Raw genomic sequence first — 11,808 nt, 5'->3', positions numbered from 1 at the left:
AGCTTCTAAAAAAAAAAAAAGATTTCCAGCTTCTTTTATATTTATTTTTCAAGATTTAAGTCTTATATTTTCAATGACTAAGCATTCGTTTACTCATCTCATGTCAAAAATTAAAAAACAAAGCCCTTGTAACAAACAGGCCGCCAGAGGGCGAAGTGCATAGAGCTTGGAGTCAGGAAGGCTTGAGTTCAAATTTGCCTCAGACACTTACTAGCTGAGTGACCCTGGGTGAGTAACTTAACTTCTGTCTGCCTCAGGTTCCTCATCTGTAAGAATGGGCATAATAATAGCACCCACCTCCTGGGGTGGTTGTGAGGATCAAATGAGATAATATTTATAAAAAGTACTCAGAACAGTGCCTGGCCCATAGTAGACACTATGTAAATATTAGCTTTTTTTTTTTAATGTGCATAGTCAAGCAAAATAAATTTCAGCATCAGCCATGTCCAAAAAATATAGGAGATCTCCAGGGATTGCAGTAGATAAATGCTGGACCTGGAGTCAAGAAGATCTGAGTTCAAATCCTGTTTTCAGACACTTTACCAGCTACCTGACCCTTGGCACTTAAGCCATCTGCCTAAGAATCAAGAAACCGCCCATCTTAAAAGCTTTCCCCTCGAGTCAGGGGATGAGTAACATGCTTTAAGACGGGTTCCCTATAACTGCATCGATCAGCATCTTCAAGTCTTTCCTAGTCATTGATCTTGATGATATTGTTGTATAAATTGTGGGTCAGTTCATCTAAGTCTTCCCAGCTCAATGACATTCCATTACGTGGAATGTGCTGTTGTTCAGGCATTCTCTCACCAGGACATTTGATCCATACTTCTCCATTCTTGTGGTTGCTCAGGCATGCTGGAATCATCATGACCCCATTTGGGGTTTTCTTGGCAAAGATACTGATGTGGCTTGCCATTTCCTTCTCCAGTTACAGGTGAGGAAACAGAAGCAGGAAGTACTAAGTGACTTGCCCAGGGAGCAGCTAGTAAGTGAAGCTGGATTTGAACTCAAGTCTTCCTAACTCCAGGCCCAATATTCTATCCACTGTGCCACCTGACTGCCCTTCTGCATTTTTACAATATACTCAAGCCATAATACAACTTGCCAAAGAAGCTAAAACAGTCTTGGAAATATAAGAAAAGTATCTAAGTAAAACTATTCTGTTAGTGTTCTGTCCTGATCCGACCTCCTTCCTCTCCAACTTAGATTATTGTGTTTCGTTCTGAATACCATGTTTTCATAATATTCTCCATCACACCCAAGGACCTTCTTTTCATCCTACAGTATCAGTTCAGCCCTCATCAGCATCTTCTGTCCCCTAGGGCCTCTTCTTCTGATTGAAGGGTAGAGATGGAGGGCAAATAGCATAAAGCTCCTCCCAGAATCTCCAGTTAAGGAGGGCATCTCAGCCAATCATCTCTTCATTTCCAACCTGACTGGACTCTTCTGGACTTCTCTGTCACACCCCCAAGCCAGGTACTTTCTCTCACCACCATAGCATCTCCCAGCACTCCCAAATTTTTGTATATTATCTTTTCCCATTAGATTTTAAGTTCCTTGAGGTCAGGGACTGTGAATTTTTTATTGTTTTGCATTTGTATTTCCAGTGCTTAGTACAGTGTCTGATATATAGTAGGTTCTAAATAAATGTTAATTCACTGATAAACTATCATTTACTCAGCACTTGCTATGTGCCATGAACCATGCTAAGTGCTAGGAATGAAGGAATTGGAGATTTTTAGCCTAGAGAAGAGGAGATTGGTGGGGGAAGGTAACACAGAAGTGTGAGGAACAATAGGACCTCATAGTTATCTCCCATTATTTGAAGAACTTATTTAGCTTAGCCCCAGAACTAGGAGTGAGGAGTTGAAGTTTCAGACTGCCAAATTTAGGATTGATGTCAAGAGTCTTCAGATAGTAGCAGTACACACTGGCTCAGGAGGTAGTAGTTGCCCTTCTCTGGGGGTCTTCAAGCAAAGGCTGGATGACCATTTGCCAAACACGATGCAGAAGGGATTTTTTTTTCAGGCCCTTGATTCTGCTTCTGTTCCCTTGCTTCTGATTTCTTGGCAGGTTGTGTTCCAAAAGCAATTTGAGCATCTTGGAAGAATGTGGAAATAGGGACCAATGTCTAGATAAGAAAAAGCTGTAATATAACATTACTTTGCTTAATCATCTCCCAGGGAATTGATTATCAGATTGATTATCAGATTGCTTATGACTATTTTATTTGCTACTGGGAGCATTTTCTCTTCTATCCCTACCCTCTTCTTGACAACTCAAACTTCTGTATTGCTCCAGAAAAGTAGAATCACAGTCCCTGCTATCCGATATGTCATGGGGGAAATAGTTGGTGTGGGGGTCCTTAGGTATTCCTCTGTAAAGAATTACAACTCTGGCACACAATCCAATTAGAATAAAATGGTCTTTATTTGGGCCCTGGAGAAAGTGATCTAGAGGGAAGTCAAATTCCTCACCTGAAGGGGAGGAGATAGCTTAGAGACATCTTTCTCCCCAATGGTAGAAAGGCCAAAGCTTTTATAGAGGATAGATGGGGTAACCACCTGACAATGGGAACTTCCTTTTGGAGGTATGATGGGAAAGGCTTCTGGAATTATCTTTGTCCCCTAGTGCTGCCCCAGGTCTATAGAATTTTATCTTCCCTTACTTCTTAGGTGTGTCTATTTGACCAAAAGCTGCTACAACCCCTACCCAAGTAGGCACTGCCTTTAATTCAGGTTGCCTAAGCAAAGAAGGAAATTGACCAATTACTTCCAAATGCAAAGTGTACCCTTAAGGGAATCCCATTTTCTTCTCTATCATTCTGTTCCCCACACTCCTCCCTATTCCATTATGGACACTAGATAAACATTTGAAATTCCTCAGGCAAAAAAAATAAATAAAACAAAACAATGGGTCTTTCAAGAACTGGTGTTGGGAAGAGATGAATTTTATTATTGGGTTTCATCCTGATCTGTACTTTAGATATCTAAAGTTTCTTCTCTATTCTGCTTGTTCTGAGCAGTTAGTGCTATTTCCTGTGGTGGAAGATGTCTGGGGGCAGTCTGTTTAGGTGTGAAACTGGGCAGGAAGGATTTTGTCGATCAACTCTATAACCAACCAAAAGTGCCCCTCCTCCATCCAATCTGTGGCCCTAGTGTTCTTGGGAACTGTTTGTCCTGCTGTGAAAACGTTAAATTCTCCATTCTATTATGGCTGAATGGGACTGAGTTAATAAGGTTGGTCAAATCTACAGAAGAGCAGAATCTCTGAGATCATAATGTTCTTGTCCATATGCAGAAACCAGTATTTAGAGTTTCATATAAATACTCTGCTGGATGATAGGTGTCCCCTTATCTCTGTTCCCATATCCCAGCCTCCACTTGCCCAAAGGTACAGCCTCTCCCCTCCAGAGGTCAAAGCCCAGATCTGGTTCTCCTTACACAGTTGTTGTTGTTTTAAAAAGGCTCCATCAGTAGCATATTTCTTTAATCATTATTATTTACATTTTATCATCTGACAGACATACAGAGAATAAATAAGGAAGAAAAGAAAATATACAATGGGTATCACGTCTTGTGTTTTTTTTTCAAATACAGAGAATTTGTATATATTCTATTTTGGAATGAGTATGATAGCTATAAACGGAGATTAAATTGGTTTGCTGTTCATCAGCACTCAATCAGACACAATGTCCTCTGAGCTGTTAGGAGGGACAGAACAGGGCACAGATATTCACTGTCCTCAGGAGGAATGTGCCACTCTGCTTTAGAGACCCAAGTTGTCCACAAAGAGATTATCCAACCAGAGAGTGAGAGGAGAAGAAAATAACCCTATGGATGAAACGGCACCACGGTGGACCAGACAAACCACCTGAGTTTGGTGTATATGCAGACATTGTCCCAACTGTAAATTATTTCTAAACCTCTATATTAAGAACAAACCTTTTCAAGAACAAACCTTTTCTTTGAACATAATGATTTCAATCCCTCCTGCTGCCCCAAACTTCTCTTAAATCTTTCTGCATACACGTTGCTTTGACTTCACATCAGCCTGCCTGTTCCAGGTTTTGGGGCCAGATTATATTCTTCTCAGAAAGTCCTGTAAAGTACTTCTCAAAAATAATTGAAGGAGATGCTAACTAGGTTATTATGAAAGGCCCAGGCTTGGGACAAAGAAGCTGTGCTCTGTACTTAGAGGAGCAACTGACTATATTGGTAAAATCTATCAGAAGATGACAGATTGCCACAAATAGGATATTATAGATCTGGAACCATTAGTGAACACACAAAGGAAGGGAAATCGATGCCATGTGTTACAAATCTGCACTGTCCTGATTTGGGCAATATTTTTACCTTTTTCATCCTTCCTTTAATGTTTAAGAGAATATTCAAGGAAACAAAAGTTCCTTCTTTCCTGAATTTGCTCCATATATTTAGTTGGGATTTTTTTTATGATCATTTTCTTTCACTCTCTTTCAGCTCCAACAGGCTTGCTCTCCTCACCTCCATCCTCCATCTAATTTGATTTTTAACTCTATGATCTTATGAATTTGAAGCAGCTCTTGCAGAATTACAGTGTGACTCTAATGCTTCGGGATCAGGTTTTCTAAACAGAACCAGCTTATTCCATAGTAGTGGTTGAGCTACTTATGAATCCAGTGGTCCTTTTCATGTTGATAACAAAAAAGACAAAATTTTCCTTCTCTTCTGAAGAAAAGCTATTCCACACATGCATGGTGGATGGGGAAAGAGGAAGGGGAGCCATGTCCAATACTACTTCAGTATGTTCTTCTCATTCATTGTTGGTAGAAACATTGATTTTAAATCAGGGAGTCCTCTTGTTATCTCACCACAATTACACACACAGGGATTACCTAGCATAACTACTGTTCTCAAGATAGAAATACGATAGGGAAGTTCTCCATTCTTCAGCCAACATACAAGAAAGAGGTCACATATCCCTGATGTGTCTTTTAAAAAGTCAAACCCATTCCTAACCTTCTGGAACAGTAAGAAGCAGCATTTTAATGGTCTTGCTGATCAATTAAGAGAAGCGATTCACCTATTGCAAGGCATCTTCTACAGTTGCGTTTATAATGTTCCCTCTAACATTCAGCAGAAATGCACTAGGACAGAATTTTTCTTACCACATCCAATCAGGGCTAAATCACAAGGCAGCAAGGGCTAAGAAGAATGAAGGCAACAAGATAACCATATACCGCCTTTTTGTGACCACTAGTGATGGAGCTATTTGTAGCAACTGAGCTTGCAATGTAGACAATCAAATCACCATTAACCACTTAGTCCTTTTTACCTTCCAATTCAAGCTTCCAAGAATGTTTACCAAGAGGAAATGACATTCATATGTTCCTACAAAAAAAAACCACTTAAATTGCAATTCAGAGGCATCTTTCCATGTGGACTGGGATGTCTATATTCCAGGAATATTCTGAGAAATATGCACGTTCAAAGAAATCTACTAAAAGGAAAGGGTTTGGATTGTCTATTGCAAGATCGAAGCTTACAAATTATAGTTAGAAACAAAAACTTCTAGTGATCCTGCTCAGTCATAATCCTGTTCTTTATTCTGGGTAATCAGATTCTTCAATTTTTATCTTCTCATTCATAGTTCTGCACAACACAGATGCTGTTTCTTTTCAATATGCTTCCTTCTTTATCTCCATCTTCTCTCCTCTTTTACCCAAAACATGTGGACTACTCCCACATTATTGATATCTAATAGGTCTTACTTCCTTGTGGGTCATGGGGAAAGCATCAGCTTTGATAAGCCCTAATGGAAAAACATGTTCACACATAGCCCATAAACTCTGTATACACATTTCTTTCCTAAGTCAGTTGAACATTCCTCAGCCAAGGTTACAATCATTTGTGACTCAAGCCAGTGATTTCTACAGCTTGGCTGTGACAGAGCACTCTGAGTGCTGGAGTCATGAGTATTAATGAAGTTGGTAGGATTTCTGTGATGGATGCAAGAGAAGAGCCCATATACATTTGTGCCTGGTGGGCTTCCTAACTGTAGGATTTCATTTTTAAAAGAAAAATGAGAAAACTGCGTTGATCCTGAGGCAAACAGGGAGTCACCCCTTTCTAAGCTCCTGTACCACTGAATGTCTTTCCTTAGAAGGGGCACGATTTGGATAAGCTTCACACTAAACTTTCCTACTCCAGGCAGGAATAGAAATGATCATGTCTTCAATGGCTCCTCAGATTGGCCAAATGAGATAAGTAGAATACTGAGAGGCAATAGAGGGGATGGGACTAAGGAAAGATGTCATAGAGCTCCCACATGAGACAGCACTGCTTATACCAGGAGCTTCCCCAGAAACCTTGCAGCCAAGGTCAAGGACATGGCAGAGATCAGTAGAAAAGGGCTGTGTCTTCTTACTTTTGCCTTATTTAACTATGGCAGTTATCAGTATCTCCAAGAAAGTTTCACTTTTCCTTTCTCAGTGGGATCCTGCCATGAAGAAGGGTAACTAGCCAGTGACAATAGCCCATAAGAAAACACCATAGTGAGCAACAAGTGTACTCTAGAGTTAGAAGATCTTAGGACTGACAGGCTATTCAAGAAGTTATCCTCTCTATTCTTCCTGAGGTTGGATGGGCCCACCCTCAGGGTAGCAATTTCACGGCTATTTCACTATTTATGTGGTCTATGAAGTTAGGATCTAATACAACCATCTCTTTCAGCTCCAAGCAAGACCAAATCAGTATTCCTAGGCATCTACCTAGCATTGACATACCAAGTTAATAAGCCAGAAGTCAGTGGATAGAGGATGGGGTAGTAGGAGACTGAATTGTCACTGGTTTTGCTTAGACCTACACTTTCTATGTATCCGTGAGTGAATTCCAGAGTTGCATGCCATGAGAAATTTGGTTCAAATCCACCTGAAATCTCAGGTTGCCCTTAATACTTTAACCCATTGTTACCTACAAATCCTGAAACAAGGGCCTCCCTGATGTGCTTCTGTTGTAAGACAATGCTACCCTCTGGTGGCAGAGTGTGGGGTTTTTTAATCACTTTAGAATTCCCCTCATTCCACCCTGAACAGCTCAGTTGTCCTTTATTCTTCCATAATTCTTTTCTTATCTTCAATACACTCACTTGTGCCATCCAATGTCTCTTGACTCCCAGAAAGGACTGATCATCACTTCTGTCCTAACCTGCTTTGTATATCATTCCATCCTCTTTATACTCTGCCAGCTTTCTGTTTCTCCCCTCTCCCCTCTCCCTCCCTCCCTCCCTTCCTCCCTCTCTCTCTCTCTCTCTCTCTCTCTCTCTCTCTCTCTCTCTCTCTCTCATTAAAAAAAAAATTCTTGCTCTGCGATTTTGTCCCCTCACTTCTTGCCAAACTCAACCCTCTGCCCTATCCTCAGCACTCTTTAGTCTACATTACATTACAACCTTTCCTCATCACCCACAACATTTTGGGCTTCTCCCCTTTCCCTCCACCTCCTTTGTGCCTTCTGCTTTGGATCATTATCTTAACTGGAAGTAAACTTTCCAAGTTTAGTTATAGTTCTCTATATACTCACTGGCATAGTTACAATTTGGGATTTGCAGTGTCCAAAGGCACTGCCTAGAGAGATGTCACATCTTCTCTGAATGTGAGAAATGACTCCAAAGGAAACAAGAAATGTTATAACCCCCCCCCAAATCTTTTTCTCTCTTCCTCTTTCTTCCACAAATTCCATACTGCCTTCTTCTAGCTAAAGAAATGAGTCTTATAGCCATTTGTCTACTATTAAACTCTGAGGCCACATGCAACATTTTGTAGGAGATTTCTACTTTCAATTCATTGTTCTGAGAAATGCCCTCATCATAGACGGTAAAGGTTTTCCTCCTTTCACTTCATTTTCTATATATCACATATTTATCTGTGAACATGCTATGTCCTCTCATAGAATGGAAGGTCTCTTACTATTTTACTATTGTATTTGTATCTTCAGAACCTTGCATAGTGTCAGACAAATTTAGAAGGTGCTTAAAATGTTTAATGATGAATTTATTGATGATTTATGGGCTTCCATAAGAAAGGCGTCCCCTATTATTGCTACAGGTCTTCAGGTAGAGGCTGAATGACCACTTTGGGGGTATATGATAGAAAGGAATTTTTGCTCAGGTCATGGTTAGATTCGATAGCTTGTAAGGTCTTTTCCAATTCTGAGATTTCATCACTCTATGATTCTCTGTTTTATTTGAACAGTGATTGGGACTGTGTCTTCATTCTAAAGCCTAAATATTGGAATATCAAACTCTCACACAAAAAGACAAGAGAGTGTCTGGTGATACCACCTGTTTAACTTTTCAGTTTAAGAAATATGCATTCAGCATCTACTACTACATGCAAACTACCAGTTTGGATCAATTTGTTAGCCCTCTGAAGTGGTTTGTTTCTTGAACTAGGGCCAGACCAATCCAGACTAAATAAGCTAACCTCAAATATGAATTTGTATAGACCCACTTTAGTGCACAAAAGCATCAGTCAGGTGAATTGAAGGAGAGAATCAAAGAGAGTGTAAACAGAAAAGAAAAAGAGTAAACAAAAAAGAAGGAAGGAAGGAGGGAGGGAGGGAAGGAGGGAAGGAGGGAGAAGGGAGGGAAGGAAGGAAGGAAGGAAGGAAGGAAGGAAGGAAGGAAGGAAGGAAGGAAGGAAGGAAGGAAGGAAGGAAGGAAGGAAGGAAGGAAGGAAGGAAGGAAGGAAGGAAGGAAGGAAGGAAGGAAGGAAGGAGGGAAGGAGGGAAGGAAGGAGGGAGGGAAGGAAGGAGGGAAGGAGGGAGGAAAGGAGGGAAGGAAGGAGGGAAGGAAGGAAGGAAGGAGGGAAGGAAGGAAGGAAGGAGGGAAGGAAGGAAGGAGGGAAGGAAGGAAGGAAGGAAGGAAGGAAGGAAGGAAGGAAGGAAGGAAGGAAGGAAGGAAGGAAGGAAGGAAGGAAAGAAGTACATAACCCTGGCCACATAAGAGCTTATAGACAGGAAATAGGTGCCTCTTTTTAAGGGCAGTGGATTAAAGCAGAGAATCTAGGATTTCAATCTTTGCTTTTGCCCTAGTAGTGATTCTGAAAACTGATTTGGGAAAAACAATCAGAACCTTGAATTGTTCAAAGTGGGAAGAGAGGGTGGAGAAAGCTGTGAGACAGTGGCTTGGCTCCTTGGCTTAGAAAATGTTTCCTGAAATCCACAGCTGTAATTAAGAATTTGGGGGACCTGGGACAAAAAAAAGGAGTTTCACATGAAGTAAGCAGCAGGAAGTAGGAAATATGCCTCCAGGAGACCCATAGGTTTTTTTCTTACCAAAAGACTGACAGCTACTAGAGAGATGGAAGGATTTGCCCTGGGGACAAGTATGTGAGCAAAAGTGAAAGAAAACATGACCTGGGATAAAGTAGAACATTGAAAGTGGGGTGGGTGGGAAGGATTTCACATGCAATTTGACTCCTAGAGATGGGGTAGAGAGAAAATGCACTCTAGAGAAATGGTACTGGTTCCTTCCAAATTTCATCACCCTGGGGAAAAGCCCCTACTGTCCCTCCCTAGTTATAGTTCTGCTGAAATTCTTTATGTCTCCCTGTTTTCTGAGTTGAAAGTTTGTTGTTGTTGTTGTTTTGCTGAGCTGAACAGCTTGGGGTTTGTGAGCAATCAGAATCACCTCTGAGGTCATTCATTGTAACATGAAGTTGGGACAATTTAAGTAATGACCCCAGTATCCAAAGGAGGAGACCCCAGTCAGCCTCATGCTCCACTTCATGCTGGCTAAGTCAAGTCCAACAAGGATTCAGAGAGGCTGTACACGAGAGAATAATTGCAGAAGTCAAAAGCCCTGTCCATAGGAAGAATCCACAGCAAATGAGGAATTCAATGGGTCAGATCAGAATACCAAGTATCCCTGGAGATGGTGACTAGGATCCCATCTCTGATAGCTCCCTTGAGTTTGGACCAAGGATCCTTCCATAGCTAAGATTCTACAACAGCAGTTTCAATCATGATCTACCAGTCCCAGATACGAATTGAATATGATTTAAAATCAGGTCATTCCTTGGGGAAATCCACATCTGAATATACTTGAATAAACTGAAGAGAAAAAGAGTGTCCAGTTATTATTATACACTTGTACAGATTCCCTTCACATACCCTCTTTACCTCCACCTACCTCATCTCCCTTCTTTTCGAAAGAGACTTTACCTATAGCAAATCGTCTTACCTGCCTAATTCTTCTTGGATTCTCTCTACCATGCTGGTATTCTCCAATGGCACACAGGGGAACAGAGCCCCTATCACCACAGGACCTGGGCTTGTAATTGTTGGTGTTGTCATTGGTGTGTGTGTATTTACAAATATGCTATCAGAACCATTCCTACACATGAGGATAGTGTGGAGAAACATTCAGTTACTGGCCCAAATTAGCTCGTGAGTTAATGGGAAAGGCCTCATTAGAACGTATAGGCCATCATCAGTCCACGATCCAGTACTTCATTGAACCTTTTGGCTTAAACACTTCCCCACAGTATCAGTATCCTTCAAGTCTTTCTCTGTTCTGATTTGTTAATCACTTCCTAGAAAGGGGAACTCAGAAAAAAATCACAGAATTTGCACATTTATAAACAAGCATATTTAACATTTATAAATTATTTGAATTTTCTAGCCTTTGTGATTCAACTCTAGTATGTCAGTTGAGACTTTTTTTTTAAGATTCCCTCTGATCTAGACTTTTTTTTTCTTTTTTGGTTCTTTAATGTAAAAAAAAAAAAAAAAGGAGAAAAACAAAGAAGCCTCTGCCTCCCAGGGTCCATTAGAAGTCCAAGTGAAGTGGCTTAGATTTGGAGAAGTGGTGGGTTTTAAAGGGAGGACTGGGGGACCATCGAGGTGGTCTGGAGTTGATTGCATCACTCCTCTCCATTTCCTTGTTGGAGAAGCAGGAGGTGGATTTCTTGGAAGGAGGGACGGTTCTTGGTGTCTCTTCTCCAGCAGCTAAGCATCAGCTTATAAACAGGATCAGGGCAGATTGCAGGCTGTGGCAGGTATGTCTTTGGAAACAGACAAATAAACAACAACAATGAAGACATTACAAGGAAAGTCAAAAAGAAAAACAAAATAGAAAAAGCCCAAGGGTCTTAGGGGGCGGTAGTTGGATTAATGTTTAAACTTTCTCTTCCTTTGTTTCCCCCCAATTTGATATCAGACTAGGTGTTGCCCCAGCATAGCCAGGGGCTAGCAAAGTCATTGACGCCATAAACATAATAGGCCAGTCTCTTAATTTCTGTTTCCTTTAATCCACTGGAATAGGAAATGGCAAACCACTTCAGTATCTTTGTCCAAAAAACCCCATAGACACTATGATCCACAAGGTTAGAAAGAGTCATACACAACAGAACAATCATCGGGTATTGAGGTTATTATCTGGGTTACTCAGAATGGTCATTTCCCTACTCGGAAAATTTCAATGACTTACCATTACCTACTGAGTGGAGCTCAAACTCCCTAACACCTCTAGCTTTTGAGCCTTAACTGGTCTACTCCCCTTCTCCTGCACTAAACTTTGACCAAGATGCATTATTCCCTATTCCCAAACATACCTGATATTTTCCTGCCTTCATAGCCCTCTTTACACTTTTCCCTCTCTGCCTGTAACATCTTCTTTCTCCACCATTCAAAGTGCCAGCCATCCTTCAAGACTCAGTTTATAAGCCCCCTTCTCTGAAGCCTTCCTCAACCCCTACATTTGGAGTCAGATGACTTTGGATCACATTTCAGCTTTATCACTTATTCCATGAGGCCTTGGGCAAGTTTT

The 11,808-nt window shown here is 40.9% G+C and overlaps 1 protein-coding gene across 1 annotated transcript in view; it reads right to left on the bottom strand.

Moving 5' to 3' along the window:
• Nucleotides 1-8,903: 8,903 nt before the first annotated feature.
• DDR2 (discoidin domain receptor tyrosine kinase 2) overlaps nucleotides 8,904-11,808 on the bottom strand; it is a 214,340-nt gene continuing 211,435 nt past the window's right edge. The window contains exon 18 of the mRNA XM_044003928.1: nucleotides 8,904-11,044. Coding sequence (XP_043859863.1) covers nucleotides 10,904-11,044 — 141 coding nt within the window. The 3' untranslated portion in view covers nucleotides 8,904-10,903. The remainder of the gene's footprint in view (nucleotides 11,045-11,808) is intronic.

This window comes from Dromiciops gliroides, chromosome 4, assembly GCF_019393635.1.
Source record: "Dromiciops gliroides isolate mDroGli1 chromosome 4, mDroGli1.pri, whole genome shotgun sequence".
Lineage (NCBI taxonomy): Eukaryota > Metazoa > Chordata > Mammalia > Microbiotheria > Microbiotheriidae > Dromiciops > Dromiciops gliroides.
The sequence above is the reverse complement of the archived record's forward strand: the minus strand, read 5'-3'. Positions and strand labels throughout refer to the sequence as shown.